At 39.2% G+C, this 26,574-nt stretch overlaps 1 protein-coding gene across 2 annotated transcripts; it reads right to left on the bottom strand.

Annotated features, from left to right (window-relative positions):
* Nucleotides 1-65: 65 nt before the first annotated feature.
* LOC117300668 (splicing factor 1-like) lies at nucleotides 66-26,574 on the bottom strand. 2 transcript variants are annotated; one of them, XM_033784379.1, is made up of 14 exons: nucleotides 26,203-26,574; nucleotides 25,099-25,227; nucleotides 23,286-23,358; nucleotides 19,702-19,854; nucleotides 18,651-18,740; nucleotides 16,721-16,904; nucleotides 13,099-13,217; nucleotides 11,406-11,652; nucleotides 10,326-10,505; nucleotides 8,334-8,730; nucleotides 5,428-5,583; nucleotides 4,595-4,660; nucleotides 2,633-2,683; nucleotides 66-2,443 (listed from the first exon to the last, which is right to left on the bottom strand). In XM_033784379.1, the coding sequence occupies exons 1-14, from the start codon at nucleotides 26,486-26,488 to the stop codon at nucleotides 2,100-2,102; spliced, it is 2,475 nt and encodes an 824-aa protein (XP_033640270.1). In that variant the 5' UTR covers nucleotides 26,489-26,574; the 3' UTR covers nucleotides 66-2,099. The 2 variants fall into 2 exon arrangements, with proteins under 2 accessions (XP_033640270.1, XP_033640271.1); XM_033784380.1 differs by lacking the exon at nucleotides 4,595-4,660.

Below are 26,574 nucleotides of genomic sequence, written 5' to 3'. Positions count from 1 at the left end.
AAGGCAATTGACAGACAGAATTTTCTAGACAGTGTCAACAAACGAGTAGATAGTGGATACAGATTTGTTTTGTTCCCAGTATGGTCGAATTTATTGACAGTTCTTTTTCACAGTATAAGGGGATAATTACAATGTATATAGGGCGTACACGGAGTGATTTAGCCACATTTTATTTAACATTTAGAAAATATTTCCTTATTGATGGAAATTGCGCAAATATCATAAAAGTGATGCATACTTTCCTGATTGAATTGAACTGCACGGATATGGCTGAACAGTAAAGCTACATTGTATTCAGCCAAGTAAGAATTAAGTCCCAGATAGTATTTTAGCAATACATGTACGGCAATCCCACCATTAAGTCAGCCAATTAAGAATAAGTCCAAATTGATGCTTTAGCAATACGGCCACAGCTGTTCATGTACATTACAGCCAGCCCAGCCAAGTACATGTAACATTTAGCTATGGCTGTCGCTACAATGATTAAAGCCAGCCGAGTAAGAAAATTCCAATTAAGAAAAAAATGAAAGAGAAACAAATGAAAAATTAACAGATATATAAGAAAATTTCAAAAGCAAATGTCTGAATAAAAGTCGCTGATATTTTACATAAGAAGCAAACACGGAAATCAAATTTATTTAAATAAAAAAGGGTCAACATAGTCTTCGAGGGAATGGAACACATTATTATCAATAATCATTCAAACATTCCAAACAATTCAACAATTGAGTTTGTAGACTTAACATGTACACTGGAGACCTCAATGAAACTAATCCAAGGGTTGGTTTTTTTTCACTTGGAATAAGTAATAAGTAATTTTAATTATAATGATTAACACAAAGACATATCATTTGCATTGACACTTCCTTTTATGACATGTTTTACTGACTAGTTATAATCAACAAATATTTCCCCTCCTTAGTAATTCATCTGAAATCCATCACTTCATTCTTAAAGATGAAACTTCAAGTCAATATAAAAAGACAACTTCTTTTAAAATATTGTATGTACATTCAAATAATAACACAACCAATGTGAAAGGGGCAATGACCAGGGGTAATGACAAAGGGCAAAGACAAAGGGCAACTACAAGGGGCACAAAACAAGTGCAATGACCAGGGGCATAACCTAGAGGCACTGGCAAGGGGGTAATGACAAAGAGGGCAGCGACCAGGCCTCAGGGGCAACAAGGGGAAACATTGTCAGGGGCAATGGTCAAAAGAAATGACCAGGGGCAACTACCTGCAGAACTTATCATGGTGCCATCATCTCAAACCAAAGTAATACCAAAACCCCAGTAAAAGGAAAAAATAATAAGTCTGGCAACTTGCCAGTACAATGAAAATCTATGCTTAATAATGCTAATGACATAGATGGGGCCAGACTAAATATGATATCATCATGATAATGACACAGTGCTAACACACATTGGTGTTTATGGGTAAAACCAAAACTGATATTCATTATCATGGAGCAAGTTCAGGGGCCAATTTCATAGAGCTACTTAAGCAAACAAATTGCTTAGGCACGAAAATAGCTTGATAATTATTTACACATGTTACTGGCCCAAACTTTATGCCATATACATCGCTTGTGACTGGTAGCTGCTGTTTACTTCGCATAGCAATTGAGTGGAGTCTTGGCAGATACTCTGATTTTAAAGGCAATGATTTGTTAAGCATAAGCAAATTTTCTGCTTAAGCAGCTCTATGAAATTGGGCCCTGGTGAGCAACTACACTTGACCTGAAACTGTGACGTGTAGTTCTGGAATTGATAATAGTCGACCATGCTCAAGTGCTTGGTTCGATATAGTCAATATCCCTGTGCTCCAGACGTGTAGTTCTGGAATTGATAATAGTCGACCATGCTCAAGTGCTTGGTTCGATATAGTCAATATCCCTGTGCTCCAGACGTGTAGTTCTGGAATTGATAATAGTCGACCATGCTCAAGTGCTTGGTTGGTATAGTCAATATCCCTGTGCTCCATGGTTTCTGTTAGTCTAATCCGCCTCTAGTCACCACCCGACTTGCTCCCCGATGCAAATGTCCGTCTATTAAATCATGATAATGGCCTAAATAATGTCTCAATATTGAGACTTTAACTAGATGGGGGAGGAGGTGGAGGAGGTTGTCCAAGACCAGGGATTTGAGACAGAGGGGGTGGGGGCTGACCGTAAGGCATTATCCCAGGCATAGGGGGTGGCGGACCCTGTGGGATTGGAGGCTGAAACTGGGGGAGAGGGGCTCCTTGGGGAGGCATAGCCATTGGGGGCGGAGACTGCATTGGAGGAGGGGGAGGTGCCCATTGAAGCGGAGGGGGTGGCACACTCAGAGATGCCTGGGTACCAGTTACTGGAGTGGTAACCGTGGAAACTTGCTGCTGCTGTAGAAGTTGTTGCCATGGTAACATTGATGATCCAATATTGGCTGTTGTTAATGCCACTATAAATAAAAAGACAAAAGACAACATGAATGACGACGATGATCTGGCAATTTACAAACTATTGAACAGAACTACATGTAAAGACAGTGTATTAATCAGGAGGGTTTTAAAAAGTAAACTATCATTAATGCCATTGCAGACAAAAACAAATAACTAACAAAAAGTATCCTGAAAGAGAAGTAGGTTACCTGCAGCTTGTTGCCATGGGAGACTTGCAGCCGAAACATTGACACCACCCTCTGAAATGGAAGGAGAACAGTTTCAAGATAACAGCAAAGTCTATCCATTGAAAGACTGGACTATCTGACTATCTACAATGAGAACAGTTTCAAGATAACAGCAAAGTCTATCCATTGAAAGACTGGACTATCTGACTATCTACAATGAGAACAGTTTCAAGATAACAGCAAAGTCTATCCATTGAAAGACTGGACTATCTGACTATCTACAATGAGAACAGTTTCAAGATAACAGCAAAGTCTATCCATTGAAAGACTGGACTATCTGACTAGAGAACAGTTTCAAGATAACAGCAAAGTCTATCCATTGAAAGACTGCACTTTCTGACTATCTACAATGAGAACAGTTTCAAGATAACAGCAAAGTCTATCCATTGAAAGACTGGACTATCTGACTATCTACAATGAGAACAGTTTCAAGATAACAGCAAAGTCTATCCATTGAAAGACTGGACTATCTGACTAGAGAACAGTTTCAAGATAACAGCAAAGTCTATCCATTGAAAGACTGCACTTTCTGACTATCTACAATGAGAACAGTTTCAAGATAACAGCAAAGTCTATCCATTGAAAGACTGGACTATCTGACTATCTACAATGAGAACAGTTTCAAGATAACAGCAAAGTGAAGTCTATCCATTGAAAGACTGGACTATCTGACTATCTACAATGAGAACAGTTTCAAGATAACAGCAAAGTCTATCCATTGAAAGACTGGACTATCTGACTATCTACATTGACACCACCCTGCGGCTGTTGCTATGAGTGTTGCTCTAAGTGTTGCTAAGAGCCTCCTACTATACACATATTGACTGGCAGTGAGGTAACTAGTGTATGTCTATTCCCCGAGGGACTTTTAGTGACCAGAAGAGCGACCTATTTCCCAAGGCCCAAGGCCGATGGAATCAGGTCCCTCTTCTGGTCACTCACAGGCCCAGGGGAACAGACGTACACTAGCTACTGCAGTATGCCATTTAATATGTGTTTTATAACACAGTTCGGTCTTAAATGTGAAATAAGAACAGAAATCTGGGAAAAAAAGGAAGTTTTGTAGTTGCTGTTCACGGTTAAAGTCAAGAGAGGGTGCTGTAGCCAGGCAACATTTTCAAAGACCATGCGCGTGCGATCACTAGACAATATTAGTTCATCCCACGTGACCGTGTTTTAGTCAACCAGAATACAGACAAGCAAGAGGTGTGTTATAAATTGTAATATATGCCAACATGGCGATGTAGCCACAGACACAGATGATAATTCATTCACAGTCTTGCCATCTAGACCTATGTCTGAGAATCAACAAATCTTTTATGATACATGATCGCTAGTCAATGGATAAAACACAAGTAGAAGTTTATTAATCCTTTAGAGCTTTTTGGGGAAAACAAATTAACAGTATAAATGTCTTGAAAAATCATTTCAGCACATGTATGTTGGACTACAAATCCAACAAGGAAGCAATAAATTATGATTGGAAAACAAATTGAACAAAACATCATTAGTATCATTTTGATGAGTTTTGAAACAGCAGGCCTGGAATTACATCTTTGAAAGAGCCATTTTTTTTTTTCAAACGGCAATTCTATAGGGAAAAAAACCTTTATAAGGGAAACTTTTCATAGGCCAACACAAGGGCAAAAGACACAATTGCCTCTGTGGCTTTTTTAGTAAGTCCAGGCCTGAAACAGAATAAAAGTTATCCATTAACTTGCAAAGAAATAACATTTAAACAAATTAAAGATACAGCAAATAAAACATAATCCAAAAAACAATAACATCTTGTTCATTAAGCTCCCTGTGACAGGAGACAATTTTAACAGGGAATTCTTCAATGCATTAAACAAAATGAGCAGATTCAGATTGGTAAGAAACAGGTTAGAGGCAGGCACATGCATTTCACTAAACATGAGATACCTTGTGTGAAGCGTTGCCATGGTGGCGTGGTGACAGAGCCGGTACTCGTGGCCACCGGTCTCCCACCTAGGAAAGACATAAGCTCAATTAAACCGCTCTACTGGGTAATCATTAAGAATACACTTGAAGGATTTGGTTCCGCTTCTCCCAACATGGCTCAGGCATAACATTTATACCACAGTCCAAAACACAAGAGTTTGGAGTTTGGAGTATTACAACAGCCGAGTGCTAAGGCTGCTTTTGGATATTGCCGAGAGAGCTAGGGTTTGCGACAAAACTTACACTCCTCACAAAGCAAATGAAATTGTTACACTTAGACGTATCGTACAGGATTGATAAAACTGACAAAATAGTTTTCCGTTGTATGTAACCAACCATATACACGCAAAGGCTTTATCGGTAAACAATGTAAAAGTACAGTTGACTCTCGCTATAACAAGCAGAAATGAGATGTGGGACTTCAGAATCTTCTTTGTGATTTTGTTTACTTTTTATAGCATTTCTTTGTTTTCTTCGGTTGTTTGCCTGTAGTTGTGCTTGTCCCTTGTCTTTTGGTTTTTGATGTGTAAACAAGGGTCCCCATTTAGTGGGCCTGTGTGCCTGTTCAGGGTTTCCCTTTGCACCAATGTCATTTTTTATGTATTTGTGCAATGAAGGTAATAAAATAAATAAAATAAAATAATAAAATAAGAACCTATAACAACAGCGAGAGCCAACTGTAGGTCTAAAGTGTGACAACATTTGGGCATCAGATTAAACCTACAAGAATAACACAAGAGTACTACCAGTGCCAACTTGTTTCTCAATCGGTCTTATAAGCTTGGAAGTCTTACCTGCACTTGTCTGTATCTGCCAGGGTGCAGTCGATGGTAATGGGGGTGGTGGTGGGTCACTACTAGGGGGTGGTGGAGGGGGGGCAGCCAGGAGAGAGGTAGGGGGTGGAGGTACCGGCATAGCCAAGGCCTGCATGTTGGCCAATGATTGGAGAGCTGTAGCATCAAACAAAAACAAAGTTCAAACATCAAACTTAAGTTTAGAATCATGACAAAATTAGTTTCACTTTTCTCTCCATTAAGGCGCCTTGTCAAACCTCCCGGGCGTTCCTCCGCTGACAGTCTGCGGACTGGACAGCAAATACCGCCGTTGCTAAGGACCTCGGACAGTCCGCGGAAGAACGGCCATGTGCGTTGAAGCGCAGCGAAGTTAATGAGCTATCCCTGCCGGGCGCTATTGTTAGTATAACAATAAGTCGCATGAATAAACAAGTTGTATTTTCAGGTCATGAATATCATTGGCTTGGACGCCGACCGGCCGTGCTCTTCCAGAACAATACATTTTCTACTCACGAATACCATCCTCCTGGAAGCGGACAGGCCGCACCGACAAGACAATTACACCATCCAGCGCATGTGATAATCAGGGAACGATTTCGCCTGTATCACATCGCAATTTGTGATGCAATTTTGATGATTTGCTATGCAATTGTAAAAAGTGCATCGCAAATGTTGCGATCCAATTTGCGAAGCATAATTTGCAACATTTATGCTTGATACAAAAATATCGATTTTTAACTTGAAACCATTCACATTTAATCAATTTTCCCGCAAGAAAAACGATGCTAAATTAATAAGAAATCCGCGACTACTAAACGTTTTCTTCCATGATGTTGATCACAATATGCTGCTCTGGCAGTAGGGCAAAATCGACCAATGAAAACATTCGTTACGCGCTATATTGAAATTCAACAGCCAATAGAAACACCGGTCTCTGAAACTGTGGCTTCCTCCCCCTTAGACATTGGACAAACCAGACTATCTGGTTGTTTTGACATGGAGACACACTCGCACAGGTGTGTATATTTGTTTATTGGTGACGGTGACTTGGGATTTTATAAATAAGAAACTAATGTTTTCTGCTTGGAAAGTAAGAACGAACAGTTAAAATTGTCCCCTGGATACTCTGACCCACTTGGAACGGAGTTTGCACGTAGCCTGGAACTTTTGTCAGTCGAAGCCGGGAATAAAGACAACCATTTTTAAAATTCATGTTTTGGTTATGTAGGCCCAATCAAGTCTTAAAAATCACACATTGGAGGAAATGGATTTTAGTTACACATCCACCCTTACTTTGCTTTTTAATCTGCAAAGGTAAAACCATTGTTAACCACCTACGTTCCTCCGCGGTTCCGCCGGTCAGCTCATAAGCTGGACATTACAATGGCCGACCGGTCGCTCCGCGGAGCCCCCGGAATATTCATGTTTATTGACATGTAAATGAGCCGTCGTGGCCGTGGACATGCCCGGTTGCTACGGGTTCTTTTGTTACAAAAATCCGCAGACTCCCACAGAATGCACGCGGAATGGAACGGCTTGGAGGTTTTGACAAGGAGCCTAATAATCTATAAAGCAAATGTCCAAATGAAGTTAGCCGTTGCAAATAATAATAATATATTATTATAAACAAGTTTCAAACAAAATATGTTCAGATGCGCATTTCACTAGTAGAAAATACACATTTCAATGTAAAAAATACTAGCTAGAGTTAGGGGTGAAGATCATGAAAACAATTCCCTTTAAAGCCACGGAGTGACCAGGGCCCAATTGTATGGCTACAGGTAGCAGGGAATTCCAGACGTCATGAGCATTTTACATGGTTGGCAGCTTTCCTGCAGCAAGTCCAATACTCAATGTTACTGGGCGTTTTTGCTAAGACAGCTTCAATAAAGCACAAAAATTCAGCTCTTGCACAGGAAGCAGAGAATGGTAACCGTTCAGAATTGGGCAGTAAGCAGGCCATGAAAATGGGCTCTGCTATAATCATGAAGACAGTTTACTTAAGGCATGATTTTTGGTCTGGGAGAAATAGTAGGACAAATTATTTGAGTACAAGGGCTGACCTACAATGTACAGTTATGATTAAAGGTAGTTATCAAAACGGGGAACGAGTACCTGCGAGTCACTCTGCAAAACTTGTTACAATAACAAGGGAGTACAAGTGAGTTCAAACGGGTTCGAGCGCTAACGTCCGATTACAAGAGGGAGCTAGTGGGTTGGGGGAGTACCCCATCTACCATGTTGAATGAGGGCTAACGAAGAGCATTCATGCGTAAATAATGACCTGAAGAGAATCCTTCAGCGGTGCCCGTTTGAGGACGGATCTGAGTGTAGTTAATGTGTAAATATGGTCCATAAAGTATTCTGCCGACCACACAAAGCACAACTGACTTGTGCTGACCACACAAAGCACTGTCAGAAAATCCTTTGTGGTCTGGTGACGGTTCCAGCAGTACGGCCATCTTATCTATCTTTTTAATAATTATCCCGTCTTCAGACTTTGGAGTATGTTTTATGCAGAGAATGTCCAAACTTTTGTCCATCTTATTGTTAAAAATAATTGTCGTTGAGGGACATTTGCAGTTGGATAACAATTTTGTTTAAGTGGAAAAAAGAACGCCCATATACTCCGTCTTTTACATGATGATCCCGTTCAGAGACTGTTGGGTCAGAAACCTGGAGACCGTTGGAGTATAAATGTACTTTGCTCATGTTTTAGATTGAGAATGTCGGAAATCCCATCTTTTTAAAAACATAGTGTGTACATAGTGTGTATGCTTTCATAATTTTCAATATGTACCTGGGTAGACTCTTCAGGCTACATAGGCAAACAATTTTATTTTTTCCAAAGGCAAACAGATGGTCAATCATCGTAAAGAAGGAAGAATATCATGCCTGTTACTTACATGGTGTAATGGTAACCGGTGTTTCAGCTGCAGAATGTTGTGATGCTGGTGGAGGGGGTGGCATCGCCCATGGTGGGTTCCCTCCACCCATACCACCCATACCAGGAGGGGGCATTGGGACGTTCATCATATTAGGAGGAGGTTGCATCATAGGGGGCGGTAACAACCCAGGAGGAGGTTGGTTCATATTGAACTGACCTGGTGGGCCAGGGGGTGGGGGGCCAGGGAAGTTGTTTTGTGGATGGCCTGGACCTGGTGGTCCGCTACCACCACCACCCCCAGGGGGGCCGCGATGGTGTGGAGGAGGGGGCATACCGAGGAGACTAGGGGGCTTGTTCTGCATTGGGGGTCCATGGTGATCTTTGTTCATCCATGGAGGCTGGAAATTGGGACCCATCTGAAATACAATGAGAGAATGAAATGAAAAGATTATTTTTGTTCAAGTATTTCGAGCGATGTGGCTTGGATGTACAGTCGACTCCCGTTATTACGAGCTCGCATGTTACGAGGTTCCGGTTGATACAAGGTTTTTTGCCGGTCCCGAACGGCCCCATGCGTGTTTCAATGCATTAAAATACTGATTATACGAGCACAGTAGTAGCGAGAACACGGTTATAACGAGGTAATTTGGGAGACCCATTACGAGCAAATCATTGTTTAAAACCCTTCTATAACGAGAACAATTCAAAAACCAACAAAGGAAATACCTGTACAGCTGGTAAAGTCGATATTTGTGGCTTTTAAGACATACAATAGAGGTGTTAAGTGGATGCTACCGCTAGCAACACTAATCCGAAATCGGGAGTCACGAGTCAGCAAGCAAGGTTGTTAATTCCAAACTCCGGACAATGGTGGGATTAGGAGGTTTGCATGGTTCAAACATTGGAGAAATCTTAAGAAAAGATACTGATCCACTGAGTTTATAAGCGCATTAAAAATTTTCAGAAGAAACAAAAACACCCGCAACTTACAATCAAAACTAGTTGCGTGATCAATATTATTGAATGCAAAAGCAAGATTTTACCTGGTATCCCACATTGGCAATGAACCATCTAACATGACACAGTGTTTACCAATGAAAATCAAGATTCTATTTTTTGTTGCTGCGACGAGTGTATTGCACATGCACACACATGCACAGAACATCTTCCCTGGTATCTCGCGTTAGCAATGAACCTTCTATTATTACACTAGTGGTTACCAATGAAAATCCAGCTTTTATTTTATTGACTGAAAATTTTCACAGTGTGTGCAGTATGCATTGCAACAGTAAGATTTCCCCTGGTGTCTCGCAGCAGCAATGAACCATCCAGCGTTAAACAGGTGGTTACCAATGAAAACCAAGACTCTATTTATTGCATTGGCAATAAACTGCCGGCGACCAAAGTTTTGTAAGAGAAACTTCCAAAAACATGAACGCAAGTTAAAATCTTACACTTTTTATCAATCTTGTAAAATGTAAATTGATTTTAAAATTGAATTTAAAACTAAACCAACTTAGTTAAAACAGTTTTATAATCCCCGCGTTGTGCCTGTTTGTGCAGTACATCGCACATACTACTCTATGCACACAGTAGTATTAGTCAATTGCAGCTCTGCCATGCATCTGTGTGTACACACGTGCAGCCATTATGTCATGTATATGCAAGTACATGTACACTGCGTTTAAGACGAGATTCGGATAATACGAGGAAAATGGGCCAGTCCGGCGGACCTCGTTATAACGGGAGTCGACTGTATCTTGTGGTCAAGTTCATAACATAATCAGGCTTGTAAACCTAAATCTATCAATGATGAGACTGGCTGATTGTTCTCCCTTGGCAGTAGTCTGCTGGCGAACGCTCAAATGCCAATTAAAAGAAACGAGGACCAGTCACAATTTACTCCAACTGGTTCATTTTAAATAAGGAATAGTTTTCAGTCACAAAGTGAAGACTCAATATTTCAAACAAACAAACCAGTGAATGCTATAATGACAAGAGAATGACTTACCAGAGGTGGTGGATGATGCGGATGGTTCTGATTGCCTTGACCACCAGGAGGTGTCGATAGTAGAGGTCTAGGTCCCATATGATGCATTACAGCATGACCATGACTAGATGGTGGCATTCCAGCAACTTTAGGATCAGACATTGGTGGTCCTTCTCCCAACTCTGCCATTAGGGACATGTACTACAACACAAGAAAACAGAAGAAAGGTAAATAAACATATGCAACCAAACTGTACACCATTGGAAAGATGAAACAATTCCCTTAAAGGGAAGGTACACGTTTTGTAATTACTCAAAACAAATATTAACGTAAAAACTGACTTGGTAACAAGCATTGGAGAGCTGTTGATAGTATAAAACATTGTGAGAAACGGCTCCCTCTGAAGTAGCATAGGTTTTGAAATAGAGGTAATTTCCTACTAAAATAATAAAAGACTTCTAGCTAGAAGTCTTTTATTCCTATCTGGAGCACACAAATGCTTTCATAATTTTCTCCCAACTCTGATGACCAATTGAGCTAAAATTTTCACAGATTTGTTATTTTATGCATATGTTGAGATACACCAAGTGAGAAGACTAGTCTTTGACAATTACCAATAGTGTATCTTCCCTTTAACTGTGATAAACATTTTGTCATGTTCCCTCTCTCTCTCAACAGTCACTGCTATCAATTACTAGAGCTTCTTCCATTTGGTATGGCCATAGATATTTTTCACATGCTGCACCGTTTCTTTGGAATAGTCTTCCTGTGTATATTTGCCAGGCTAGTTCTTTACAATGTTTTAAGTCTCCGTTAAAAACTCACTTGTTTGCAGCTGGTTATTTGTAATCTGCTTATTTACAACTTGTATTTTCTCATTGTATATTTTATTGTTCCTTTTTATGCGCTTAGAGGCTTTTTGCATCAGGCACTTTACAAATATCTCTACTATTATTATTAATATACAGGCTTTCCAGTAGTTAGGCACTAACAGTGTTTGTGTGTTCCACAAAAAAAAAACTGTATTTAGGCAAATATGAGTTGAGAAAATATGTTATTTGCTAAACATCTTTAAGAAGCCTAATAACTGAAATTTCATACCTCAGAGTCCATCTTGGCTTTCTCTGCTGCACTAGGACCTTGCATCCTAGGAGGAGGTCCATTAGGTCCACCCATCGGTCCTCCACCCATGGGGCCACCGGGTCCTCCACCACCCATTGGATTCTGACGACAGTCCTGGGCAATATGGCCAGTGCCTCCACATATTGAACACTGTATGGTGCCTGTGATGTTTTGCTTCTCTGGGCATTGCCATGTACGATGAGTCAGGGCACCACAGTTAGAACATCTTGAAAGGAAAACAAATTGAGTTGTATTTGAAACTTTGCCCTCCCTCGGATGAAATTCCAGTGTTTGATAACAGTAAAGAATGATATTTTAACCATGCATAATCACCAATGACCAGGATTATAAATTAAAGAAGGTACAATTCAGTTTTGTGATACACTCCTTTTCCAAAAGAAAGTATTATTAGATATGAGTTACTACATGTCTTATGAAGGTACACACAAAAATAAAAAATAATGAGTTTCCAACATCACATGAAAATGTTATGCAACTGTTTTTATATCTTTCCATGGCACTTTTTGTCAAAAATATGGTCTACACCATGTACACATTGTTGTACAAGTTTGTTGTTCATTCCTGAATGTTTGTATTATTCAATCAAAACAACATGGAATTTTTATCTTTCGGTTTTTGTTTTTGATGTCCGATTACACCATGTTGAAGGTTTGCTTTAAAAGTGTAGAATAAATGCGATTTATACCATTTAAACGTGAGGTTAGTAAAATGTAATTTCTTCCGCACTTTCATGAAGACTTTATCTATTGTACACTGAGTGGATTACAAAACTCAATTCGACCTTATAGAGCCTCTTTAAATTTTGCAGCAACATTTATAACGTTTGAAAGGCAGTCACACTTAAGCAGAATACAAAATCTACCTTTTAAACATAATGCATTACATTTGAGATCACATGATGCTGTTTATCCAACAATTTTCTGTTATCATGAGCCTTTTTGCATGCCTCTGCTTCACGCAAAGAGCAAAGATCTGGCTTATGAAAACAGATAATTCTGTAAAATGTATTTCGCCCATTAGCAAGGAATTTTAGCAGGTGCGTGTCCGACTCCATGTAACTAGGCATTCTTCGCTGCCACAGCAAGCGCAGATTTTGACACTTGCCCTATAAGCAAAGAACGGTAACTGCAAACACAAAATTCGGCGGTATGCAGAGACATGAAATTGGGCCCTGGTCTTAATGCGCCTCATAGGCAGAAAATATAACTTAACATTTCTGCTAAGCGAAATTTGCATGAAACCAATCAAGAACAATATACAATGGAAACATCTAGTTGGCAAACTGATTCTGCTTAAAAGGCATTGGACACTATTGGCAACTGCTCAAAACAATTGTTAGCATAAAAACTTACTTGGTAACTAGCAATGGAGAACTGTTGCTGGTATAAAACATAGTGACAAACGGCTCCCTTTGAATAATGTGCTTTTTGAGAAAAAATGTAATTTGTCTCGCTCTAATTAGGAGTCTAATAATGAAAGACTTCAACCTGAGGCCTTTTTTAATGCATCTGGAAGCACACAAATTTGTGCGACAAGTTTTTTTTCTTTCATTAATACTGGTCTTTGACAATTACCAAACATGTCCAGTACATTTTTGTCCAGTAATGACATTCTTTGTGCTTAGCAAATTGAGCAAGATACTTAAACAAACCTTGTGGTATCTTCATCTCTTAGTGTACCATTAAGACGAGCCAATTCTCGCAGCTGCATCCGTCTCAGATCGTTCTGACCTTCTGGTGTCTCAATCCCCTGTTTGATTATTTCACGGATCTACAACACAATCACCACGACGACGACAACACAAAGACCGGGTAACAACACCAGAGGGCAGCAAACAACATCCACATAGGAGGAGGCGGGGGGAGAATGGTGCGAGAAAAAGAAAAGAAAAAAGGGGCACTATATAAGTACGCAAGCACAAACATTGACTTTGTATTTTAATTGACACCCAAGTACCTTGAGATATCAGCATCGCGGAGCGTACCGTTTAGAGAAGCAAGCTCGCGCAGTTGTGATCGTTTGAGCTCGTTGTGACCTTCAGGTGCTTGGATGCCATTGAAGACAATTTGTCGTATCTAGTGAGATATGGTCGACAAGGGGCGGAGTTACTGCGGAGGCAAAGGGGTTAGTACACGGCTGGGGTTGTGTATTATAGGTCATTGTGTATACAGTATGAAAACAAATGAAGCTGTTTCTATTGATCTTCTAAGGATTGATCCAGAGAGTCGCAGAGAATTAAATGGTTCATATTGAACCAAATCACTTTTTGTTGTCATTCTATCATCAATCTGACTCACAGAGAAAAATTTGGTTTACATTAATCAAGGCCATCTGACATCATCATTCCATGAATCTCACTCTTATGGCATTTTCATTTCAAGTGTACTACAGTGCAGAACAATGTTAAGGCAAGGCGTGTGTGCCGAGACTTGCGCCAGGGCCAAATTTCATAGAGCTGCTAAAGCAGAAAATATTGCTTACAAATTTTCTGCTAAGCAAAATTAGCAGGATACCAGTCAGAAACGGTGCATGTAACATGGTATTTAGGCTGGTAAATGCATTCTGGTAAACCTGATTTTATTGTGCTAAGCTATTGTTCATGCTTAAGCAGCTCTATGAAATTGGGCCAAATGTCTTTACATGCATTTTGACTTGCAGATTATGAGCAGACAGTAGCCGTGTGTGAGGTCAGTGCAAGAGGTCAATGCACTGAGCTGCACAAAATTGCTGGACGTATTCGTTCCCTGCAATGTGATGAAGACATGGTGCAAACACACAATGATCTTGGCTTTAATAGAGGCATGATAGAAACAAGCAGTGATTTGGGCCTATAGAGGGGTTTCGCATGCGAACGGATACGGCTAGTGCGACAGACATGTCATCATTATGACGTCATACGCTACTCGCTATACGCTTTATGTGCAGACGACACTGATATCCTGCTTGCTACACGTAAGTAGGTTATGGATAGCTAACTGTATGCATATCCATTCACGTGCTCATGAAAGTCAAGGAACACTTTTATTGAAGTTCAAGACCAGATTTGTGACTGCAATTCATCTCAACTTTGAACATCTCCAACAGCAGAACAAAGATTTCTTACATTAAAAAAAGCTTCTGTATAATAACAACTGACAAGATTGAGGAATGAAGAGTTTTAATAATGGAAATAGTGAATCCGCACCAACAGGTCGACCAAGGCAGATGACGAATAACTCTGTGATGAAGCTGACGCTGAGCTAGACCATTTGAGACATATTAGTCACTGAATGTTTATGATCTGAGATCAACTATATGATGTTAAAACAATTGGCATCAGTCACCATCAGAAAAATTATTTTGCAAGAGCAGAAACATTCCTACTTCTGCAATGCATTCACAACGGCCAGGGATTGATCTAATGCCCGTGTAAGCTTGCACATAAACACCTACTGCTGTTAACATCAAAAGCTTTTTTTAGCAACTGGTCTTTGTTCATGGATGACACGAGCATAGCTTTGCTGGGGGCAACTCTTGTTCCACAATATTCACATGATTTCTCTGTTATAACTATATTTAATTGTGACCTAAGTGCTATTTTTCTGCTTGATCTCGATGGTTCTGCCACAGCACAAGCAAAATGCACATCGTAGGTAAAATAAATATGGAGGAGTTTCAACCTATAGTTCGTTTAAGATCAACATACATAGAATTGTCCATTTAAACCTTCTGGGTCTGGCTTATATTTGACACTGGCTGGCCAATTTATACAAATTTGAATTGAATAGTAAACAAAATATGCTGGATGAAAGTACAGCAGTGAAAATACAATACAACGCTAAATAAAAAATGGTGCAGAAATGCTTGTTAGTAAAATGGTTTCAAATGGTTGGTTAACTTACTAGACAATAGTACAAAGAGTGGGAGGGTTATGAGATGAGATTTAGATGAGATTAGTACATGAGGTTTATTACATCAGTGCAAAGCTGCCAACATTTGTGTCTTGCCATCTGGAAGATTTTGAACAACACTCAGGGAGATATTTAAAATTACATTTAAAGGTAGGGAAAAGGTTTCAATCATCAGGAACATCTTAGAATGTGTTCATCAGAACATGGAAAGAGTGCTTTACTTTGAAGAAAACTTTCTGAAGAATCAGGGAGAGTTGCATCTCTATCAGTGTGACAACTCATTTAAAGAATAAAGAATAAGATGTGAATAACCATGCAATATGATATTCTTGCCTGTATAGAATGGAATGAGAGATCATGCACAACAATGGTGAACTTTGAATCAAATCAGTGCAAAGCACATAGCCTTTTTGAGGTATGGTGGCCACTATAGGAGTGCACTGTGTGGTTTGAGGTATGGTGGCCACTATAGGAGTGCACTGTGTGGTTTGAGGTATGGTGGCCACTATAGGAGTGCACTGTGTGGTTTGAGGTATGGTGGCCACTATAGGAGTGCACTGTGTGGTTTGAGGTATGGTGGCCACTATAGGAGTGCACTGTGTGGTTTAATGTATGGTGGACACTATAGGAGTGCACTGTGTGGTTTGAGGTATGGTGGACACTATAGGAGTGCAATGTGTGGTTTGAGGTATGGTGGCCACTATACATGTAGGAGTGCACTGTGTGGTTTGAGGTATGGTGGCCACTATAGGAGTGCACTGTGTGGTTTGAGGTATGGTGGCCACTATAGGAGTGCACTGTGTGGTTTGGGTGTACATGTACACTGACAGATTTGCCCAAATCTTACAGTGTTTAGTAATCTGTCCAACACACAAGTATCTCAAAATGGCTTCTGCATACAGTGACAAGGACATTCAGTTTGAGCTTATATTATTGCTATATACTTATGTTAATCCCAACATGTCATGAAACCCTACTGCTTGCTTTGTTTGATTGATTATGTTCGAATGAGGACAGCACACGTACTGGACTAGCTTTTGGGATCAGTGGTAAAAACCAGAATCCATCAGTTTTGGTGTTGAGTATTACCATATATTGTTTGTTTTTTTCCTTACACATGTGTGTAAGCACTGTATACTCGGTACTTTCCCCCCAAGCTCTGTTAAAAAAATTCACCTGGACATTTATGACTCAAGTGGGATTAACCCATCCGTACTTGAGATAAGACTAGTCTTAAATCTTTATGAAATCCACCCTATGTATCTACAATATGAGCCATGCACAAGGTTTTAGCCAGCATTTGGTAAAAGGGTGTCAAAAATTGCTGGAAATTTAAAAACTGAACCACAGACACCCCTAACACTACAGCCAATCAACCCCTACCTGATCAACAGCTTTCTTAACAGCTTCTGATGTATTAGCAGTCACCAATGCATGAAGAGGTTCATCTTCACCAGGTAATGGCTGACCATCTTTACGTCCAACTTTCCCTTCCTTGACAGAACCCTTGCCTCTAATCATCACCTTAGTGCCTGTATCTTTCTCTAGCTTCTTCAAGGTGTTTCCACTGAAAAACATAAATAAGCAAAGCTGATATTAACACCAAACACCCTAAACATACCTGCCAACATTCGAAACCCAGAAATAGGGACAAGCCTGGCCGGGGTCCAGGGGTCACCAAGGCGGGGTACTGTGAATGAGTGTTTTCTTCCAGGGGGCTCTGCATTGCAGGGGACAGTGCCCCCTTGAAGCTAACAGAACTACACAGCTTCCAGAGTCATTTGGGGGCTAAACATTAACATAAAGTAAATTAACTTTGAATGTGGAACTACTCCATAAAAACAATACATTAGTTCATTATTATTTGATAACACAGCTTTTCACCACCTTTCTATTGGTGTAGACCTTTGTATGTGGATTGTTTTGCTTGTTTTAGGAGGGCTGGACTGTATTTTGTGTCGAAGCAAGTTTCCCTCTTTGGCAGTTTTTAGGTGGGCCCCGTCCACCGTGAGCAATACTCACATCGGTTCTACATATGCCACAGAAAGCGTGATGCATACTTTTGGTTGAGCTTTTAATGCACAAGAAATCTGTGGCGTAATTATCGTTAAAAACGCAGGATCTATTCGATTTACTGCCACTCATTTTGAAAATCAACTTACGGTTTTAACAAAATGGCGACCGCAACACCCTTCGTACCACGACGTCGTCGACGAAGCAAATACATGTGCATATCGTATTATGTATGTACACACGCACACATTCACGCACCGCATGTATTGGCTTGACACAATAAACTTGGTACAAGTCCTCTCCACGAATCTCTCTACGCGTACAATGTTGTTGCACGGACTAAACAGACACTTTTTGAGGGAGCGCATGTTTCAACAAGTCTATGATACAACTAAACTCTTCATCGGTCGTTTACAACATTTGTTTTTATTGATATACACACACACGCACACACCACATGCTTGACAAATGATTTAATAAACTTGATACAAGTCCTCCACACGAATCTCCCTCTACACGTGCGTACTTGTTCACTCACACGGCTACTTTGGGATGAAATGCACGTTCGCTCAGCAAGTCTAAAATACATCTAGTCTTGTTCTCAGCCGTTCATCATCAATTTTTTTACTTTTTAATAATAAAATCGTGAAATCTGAGAAACCGGGACAGTCCCGATTTTAGGCGTCTTTGAAACTCAGAAACCGGGACTGTCCCAGGAAAATCGGGACAGTTGGCAGATATGCCTAAATCAATACAAGTATACAGTGCCAGCTGAACTTCCCAATTGAGCAATCTCAAGAATAGTGCAAACTCAAGAATGGAGAAATGAGCAAACTAAATAATTGAGCAAACTAATAGGAATTTAGCAAACTTAGGAACTGAACAAACTCAAGATTTGAACAGGATTAAGAACTGAGACAACTCATAAATTGAACAGACTAAGGAATTGAGCAATCTCAAGAATTGAGAAAAAATCAAGGATTGAGCAAACTCAAATTTAAGCTAATTCTAAGTACTCGCTGAGACTACTTGTGAGATTTGCGACTGGTCCTCAGGTGTTTTAATTGGTATTTGGTCAACAGACCACTATAAATGGTGAGCACTGATGACATTTCAACCCCAGCCGAGTAGTTCTCTTTTTGTTTTTGAGAAAGACTCTGCTAAGATCAAAACGTTACGTCATTAAGTAAGCAATTTGCTTAGTTAATTCTATTTTCTCAAATGACATCACGCGCATAACAGCAATGTGATTGAAAGTGAAGGCTAAGAGTTTTTAGACTGGAGCAGAAAGTGAGTTTACCGAGGTCCGATGAGGAGTCCAACAAAGTTGATATCTGGGTGATCATCTTGTGGTATCATGACTCGGTCACTCACTCGCTGAATAGGTGGCCTGTCAAGAAAGAATAACAACAATATCTAGTCAAAATTGCATTTATGAACAGATATGGTTAGTGCGATGGACGTCGTCATTATGAGGTCATACGCTAGTACTCCTTTTCCGCTATCACGCAGACGACACTGATATCCCGCTCGGATAGCTAAACGTATGAGTATCAGTAACCTACCTACGCCCCTATTAATAATAACATTGGCTTGTTATAAAGCACTCGTATCCATTACTCAGTGACGCTCAAGGCGCTTCAACATTTAGTATTTTCCTAAGGTATATGTAGGGCTACATTTATTAAAGTAAGAGAGCTACTCCATTGACATAGCACCATGTAATGGTTTACACGGTGCTGAATGGCACAATATGCAACAAACTTCATTTATTGAAGTAAGAGAGCTACTCCATTGACATAGCACCATGTAATGGTTTACAAGGTGCTGAATGGCACAATATGCAACAAACTTCATTTATTGAAGTAAGAGAGCTACTCCATTGACATAGCACCATGTAATGGTTTACAAGGTGCTGAATGGCACAATATGCAACAAATCAAACTGGGAACACCTGAGCAAACCCTTTTTCTTTTCGATATATGCACTTTGTTCTTTTACGTATGTTTTTCCCAAACCCACAAAGGCTTTTCTGCCCATCTGATGGACTAAGCAATCATGGTTGTGTCTTGCTTAATGACACAAGTGTCACGACCAACACTTTGCTCATCAGAAACAACATAAATATAGTCATCAATTTACATGAAAGCTCAATCCCAGCTACTGACCTGTTTTTAACAGATATTTCATGTCTACTATAATAACTTTCATGTTTCTATTTTTTTGGTTATTCTGTGTAGTTTAACAAAGCGTTTGTTTTGAAAAAGTAAAACAAAAAAAAACAGTCAATCAATCAGTCTTGATAATGTACTGTAATCATTCCTGCATTATTGATATAACCCATTCCTTACTTGTAGTCAGCAGGAGGCTTATACTCTGGGTTGACCAACATAGCGTCTTGAATGAGTATATGACGTTGCTCTTCTAGCTTCTTGCGAGTACGATACTCACGAGTATTGAGCCTCTTTCCTTCATGGTTATACACTGGCTCAGGAGACGGAGACCTGAGAGATAGATAATAAGAAGAACTTAACGTCAGATTAAGTGATTAATGTCTCAAGTCAAAGCTTAAAGCCTGGTTCATACTTTCTGCGAATGCGACACCAATGTTGACGTTACAAATTCGCAAGAATAATTTGCATCAGTTGAGCTGTGTTCGACTCTTGCGAGTATTCGCAGCGAAAACAGAGTTGTGACGTCAAATTCACGTCAAATTTGCATTGCATTCGCATGAAGTATGAACCTTGCTTCAGTCTTAATACTGCCACTTCTTACATCAAATGCCTGGTTCTACAGTTTATAAACAAGGAAGACAGAAAGGCAAAAGAATGCCTTCCATTTCCAATCTTCCTCAATCCTTCACCAAATGTATTATTTCACAAATCATAAAGACACAACACCCAAGCATATCTGTAATAAAGAGACCAGCCAATTGAGCTAGCTGGAAACTTGTCTCGTAGCACCTCAATATCCCACCAACTACTACACTATCAGAAGTAGTTTAGATATCCAATAAAATGTTGCTTTACTTCCACAACATCAGAAGTTAAGAAACAAAAGCCACCTAAAGTTTCTTGAAGTCAATATTTTAATACCCAACAACAAACAAAAGCCAAAAGTTAGAATATTAATATCTGCCTTATGTTTAAGAAGGGTACACCCATACCCTTAAAACAAACTAATATTTATTTGACGATAAACTCTTTGACTGAGAACAGCGTGGCCCAATTTCATGGCACTGTAGACTTCAAATCACAGTAGCTAAGCTGACACATGTACACGTAGTATGACTATATTGCATTTTGTGCTTAGTGAACCATTCAGGGCAACATTTCATAAAGCCCGTAAGCATGAAAGCCTGCTTAACAGAAAATGGTTATCAGACAAAATTGAAATTGGGCCCTGGTTAATAATGCTACATGTATGCATTCAAAATTACAGCAATAGCCCTTGCAGTAGAAACTATGTAAGAGAGTTTTTTCAGTCCATGTTTTGGCCCTTGGTCTAATTTAGTACAGCTCCTAAGCAAACAATATTTGCTTAGCATTTTTCCTTGCTAAGCAGATTATTTGCAGGGAATCGGTGTACAATAATGTTAACTTTAAGAAATTTTGGCGGGTTTAAAGGTGCCCAGCCAATGTTTTTGCTTACCAGCTTGATCATTTTTTAACCTGTATCAGACGTCATTAGTCACTAAAAATACATGTTCGACCTGATAAATATTGAACGAGACAAGCCTACACTACTTATTAAGGCAATTTTGTTGTGCTTAAAAAAGTTCCACTTCACACTTTTTTTTATGAATTTTGTTCAAAGATTTGATAGCAACTTCTTTCACTCAAAGTGAGTTGCCTCAAAGTAAAAAAAATGTTACTGGAATTCAGGAGAAAAATGGGTTAGACTTTCTCACCACTGTCCATGCCGCCCTTAAAAAACAACGGTTAATTCTTGTATGGAGGTAAAAATTGGTTATTTCAGTTTTTGGTGGAGTCTGCTCTGTTGCAAAAGCTGCAGAACCACACAAACCTTGGTGGGAAAAAAAGTCAATTAGGAACTCTGAATCGTGGAAAATATATCGTTAAATTGATGAGGAGAGAAGGTGGTCATTTAAAACATCTGATGTTATAATACCAACCTCTTTCTTTGTCTGGGGAAAACAGTTTTGTGAGAGATTTATAGCTTTCTCTTTTGGGGAACAGACCTTAGATGCACATAGTTGTATTGAACTTAAAGTTACATGTATGCTTACAGGAATCTAACATTTTGATGAAACTTTCAACAAAAATTACATCTGAAAAATTTAATCTTGGCAATTATGTTAAAGGTTTTTTTTCTGCAACAAGTGATAATATAATGTGGCAGGGCTGTATGCTTCGTTTTTAAAAGGGCAAGGGCACCAAGGCATTTTCTTTTTGGTAAAGGGCACCCTATGATGAAATTGCAAATTTCTACTGTAGCATTTCAAGGGCACCGAGGCAATTACCAGGGGACATGGAGGCAATCGCCTTCGTTGCCTCCGTGAAGTATCAGGCCTGATGTGGATTTTGTGTTGTAGCATGATATCATTTTCTTTGACATTTCTTTAAATATATATATTCATCTTAAAGACACTGTACACTATTGGTAATTGTCAAAGACGAGTCTTCACAGTTGGTGTATCTTAAGTAGTGTATCTCAATATATGCATAAAATAACAAACCTGTGAAAATTTGAGCTCAATCGGTCGTCGAAGTTGCGAGATAATAATAGAAAAAACACCTTGTCACACGGAGTTGTGCGCTTTCAGATGCTTGATTTCGGGACCTCAAATTCTAAACTTGAGGTCTCGAAATCAAATTCGTGGAAAATTACTTCTTTCTCGAAAACTACTCCACTTCAGAGGGAGTCATTTCTCACAATGCTTTATACCAACCTCTCTCTATTACTTGATACCAAGTAAGGTTTTATGCTAATAATTATTTTGAGCAATTGCCAATAGTGTCGACTGCCTTTGTTTCTCTTTGGTGATACTCCTAAAACTATGACCATAAATTTGACTTGGTAAGAAGGCCTGCAGGTATTCAATAATCATTTTCTAAGACATTTCTTATTAATAGAGGGCCAAAAATCTTGATTTGTAAGAAGGCCTGCAGGTGTTCAATAATCATTTCCTATGACATTTCTTCTTAATAGAGGGCCAAAAATCTTGATTTGTAAGAAGGCCTGCAGGTGTTCAATAATCATTTTCTATGACATTTCTTCTTAATAGAGGGCCAAAAATCTTGATTTGTAAGAAGGCCTGCAGGTGTTCAATAATCATTTTCTATGACATTTCTTCTAAATAGAGGGCCAAAAATCTTACTTTGTAAGGCGGCCTGCAGGTGTTGATAATACATAACACTTTAGGAAAAGATTCCCTTCTAAGGTCTATGGAATGTGGTTTTAGAGAGAGGGATTACAAAACAAACTTCAAGTTGAGTAATGTTTCATGCAGAAATGTTCTGCTTGGACCCGACATAACTGCTTCACAAAAACAAAAGTTTACTTTAATTAAGTCAAATTAGCAGGGTAATCAAACAGAGGACAATTTCCCTAGTATAGCAAAGTAATATGCTACACAAAATGTTTCAGTTGCTACTAAAAACGAATACATGTACATGTAGTTTGCAACTCAATGTTATCATTTATTGTGCACCAAAACAAGTTCAATCTGCTCTGCAGAGATTAATAGTGCAGGACAAAGTTGTTCCCTGTTACATGTACATACAACATGTACAATACTTTATAAAAAACATTTTTCCAACAGAGCTCTGAAAATATGGTCAAAGCTCTGTTAAAACAACAAGTTAAGCAAATTGACTGATGCATTAAATTCAGCCATAGCGACAACACCAAAAAATGGCCGAATTAAAATGTGAGAAGGAAAAATAATTGGTTACGCTTTGGTTAGACAAACCTATCCTCTTGCGTTGGAATCCCAAGGTCACCTGATCGCAGCTGTCTGCCTATCTCTTCGATCTGCAAGTGCACTGTGGAGGTTTGAATAAGGTTAGAAAAGGGAAATACACAAACAAGTCATCAAAATGCAAACTTCATCATAAATTTTGAAAAAAAAAAAATTTAAAACAAATAACAGGAGATTAATTAGATGCAGATTTCTGCCCCCTAAGCTTTTGCAAAACTGTGGGGCATTCCAGAATAATTTTGCAAGTTTTGACAAAGCCTGCAAATTTTTGATTAGTTTCTCGGAATGTTCAACTTCTTTTTGGTTCATAATAGTCTCAGTGTGCAGTATGCAGTATTTTAAATGGTTTTCATGATGTGTCGAGTTAGCTCTTAATATAAAAAATAAACACAATATTTTGCGTGTTACTTTATTTGTTCGTATTGGGGTTTGTTGCGGGGCCTATGTTGTTTTACAGTCAAGAACATTGGCATGATATGCTACATGTAGCTTGGGGGAAAACCCAGGGAAGGGTTTGTTAGTTTTTGAACCCAACTGTCCTTATGAAAAGACACATGTGTCTTAAGTCAATGTGTCATTTCCACAACCAATAAATCTTCCTGGCAAGCACGTCAACAGAAAATCATGGCCCAAGAATAGGGCCCAATAACCAAATGATAGAATTCATGGCATTTATTTCACTCACAAATCATCCTTTGCAATTGGAAGAAAGTAAGAACATTAATGTGAGGGAAAAGTTATTGAAGTTGCTTTAAAATTAAGTTATCTTCGTCCATAAATGCACAGTTGAAAAAATTCATGACAATTATAAAAGAACTTATGGAAGATTTATTTTTTTATAAACTAGAGTTCAGCAGCTGTTATTGATTAACATATCAATGTACAATTTCAAGTTATTTCGTGCTACAAATGATTTCAACGTGGACAAATGAGCAAATTTACCTTTAAAATATTCATTGCAAAATAAAAAATTATACAACATCGTGAATGCAGCACAACAAACATGTCAAACAGAAGTTAAGAGTTTTATGAGAAGAAAATACAATATACAAGACACAAATGAAAATACTATGGCCAAGGTTTGACAAAAATTGCTGTTTACCAATTAAAGGGCCGGTCTTTTGAAGATGGTTAAGATGAGGTCAAGTGAGGTCAAGAGAGATCAAGTTAGGCCAATTAGGCCCCTTAGCCTCCTAGTAATTGTTGCACTCATCATGCTACACACTCTGATCTCTTAATGGATTGTGTGTATTCAGCAGAATGCCTGTAAAATGCCTGTTAGGTTAAGTGGTTAGCATTATTTTACAATATTGAAGCATAAACCTCAACATACAAGTACATTTAAGTTGGCACAAACAGAAAACAATCTTATTTCACCACTTGTAGCATACAGATCAATTTACCTAAACCTTTATTGCCTTCAACCTGTTAAAATCCAACTCCATTTTATAATTGAACTGAGGACTGCATCAGCAAACTGGTTACACATGGTATCACACAACAAGTATCCACAAACAAGACAACACAGTCCCGGCCTGATACTTCAGAGGCAACGAAGGCGATTGCCTCCATGCCCCCTGGTCATTGCCTTCGTACCCTTGAACAGCTCAAGAAGACATTTACAATTTCCTCATAGGGTGCCCTTTACCAAGGAGAAAATGCATTAGTACCCTTGCCCTTTCGAAAAACAAAGAAAAAAGGCCAGACAGTCCAAAAGCTACTTAATGGTGTCAGATTTTGAGTGGCGAAGGATCCTAGAAGACCGCTGAGGGGTATTGATTGATGATTTTTCAGCGTTACTTACTTAAGACTTGTTTCTCTTGGTCTTTATTGAGTCCTGATGGAATAACAGATGCCACTCCAACCGTCTTGGTTTCCTCTCCACCCCAACGACTTCTCTTTCGCTTCTTGTCTGGAGGCCAATTGGATGAATCTACATTCGTATAGACATATAAAACGATTGCTATAACCAACTCTTGTGTAAACTTTATTGTTTTTACTTTTCCCAGATCAAGGCAAGAATCACTCATTTTTAATACGCAATTTAATAACTAAGTAGCTAGCCCACCCCAGTGCTTTATATATAAGAATGCTTCATCTAACATATTCTTTTTTTAAGTGCAAACTGAATTATCGGCCTTTAATGTCCAAATGGTAGAAAACTCAAGCAATTGGTAACAAAATTTGACACTTTAGAAAGGTTAAAAATTGGTTATAAAATTAGTGCTGATTAACCAGGTAGACAGTGATTGACACACAGCCACAGATAAATCATGCAAGCAAAGCAAAACAAGATGACTTGGGTATGGTGGATTACGAAATGACTTTGGTACGAAATGACTTGTTTGGGTATGTCAACTTTTGAGCAAGGACCCAAGTACAAATCCACCGAACCCGACATAGGTATTTTGGCCTAGCTAGCACTAGTATTTTTTAGTAATCAACAGTTTTCCATCAAAACAAAATAATCCATGGGGTCATGAGATTGAGAGCATGACGGTGACCCTATGTCCCAACTACGTAGTTGAATATTTGGTTTATTATCGTTATTAGGGATAACTTTCCGTATGGCGCCACCACTTTTTCACTCATTTTTACAAAAAGGGATATCTCATTGAGGTAAATTAATTAGATACTATATTATTTCATATCGAGTGAAAAAGTTGTGGCGCCATACGGAAACTTTTCCGTTATTAGTATTACCAAAGTTTAGGCCTATTTATTTGGCTTTCTTTTTGCATTTCGTGTTTCGTTCAATATATTTTGCACTTGCTTAATTAAAACTCATTTATTTTTATTAAAATAATTTATCATTTATAATAATGCAAATTTTGAAATATATGATAACTTATTAATTAAATAATGTCGTGTACACGACGAGAGCTCCTCCATCCTCCATCCAACCTACCCATGGACTTGGCTGCATTTCCTGCATTTGGTGGTGCGGGTCTCTTCCCCATGATGTTTGCCGTCACTCGTGCCGCTGCCTCCCTCGCAGCATTCAGCATGGCGCTTTCACCGCCACCACCGCCACCCATTGGACCCATTGGCATCTGCTGCTGCATCGGCATCGGCATTGGCATCGACATTTGCATACCAATCGGTCCAGTTATACCCCCTCCTGGCACCTTCTGCCCTCGCAAAATAGGATGAAGGGCTCCAAGGGGTATACTGTTTGCTCCTGTACCTGCCATGTTTGTTAATGTCAAGTTGATAAATGGAATTAAATGGTCGAAAGACGACTTCACAATTTCAGCTTTTGTGTGGATGAATCAACAAA

This window comes from Asterias rubens, chromosome 16, assembly GCF_902459465.1.
Source record: "Asterias rubens chromosome 16, eAstRub1.3, whole genome shotgun sequence".
NCBI classification, from domain to species: Eukaryota; Metazoa; Echinodermata; class Asteroidea; order Forcipulatida; family Asteriidae; genus Asterias; species Asterias rubens.
Note: the sequence above shows the minus strand (reverse complement) of the source record. Positions and strands in the feature narration are given on the sequence as shown.

Coding starts and splice junctions, on each gene's coding strand:
- LOC117300668 (XM_033784379.1), bottom strand. CDS start 26,488: ATGGCAGGTACAGGAGCAAACAGTATACCCCTTGGAGCCCTTCATCCT. Junction 19,855..23,285: donor ATTCCAACGCAAGAGGATAG/GTTTGTCTAACC, acceptor TCTATCTCTCAG/GTCTCCGTCTCCTGAGCCAG. Junction 10,506..11,405: donor AAGCCAAGATGGACTCTGAG/GTATGAAATTTC, acceptor CTTGTGTTGTAG/TACATGTCCCTAATGGCAGA.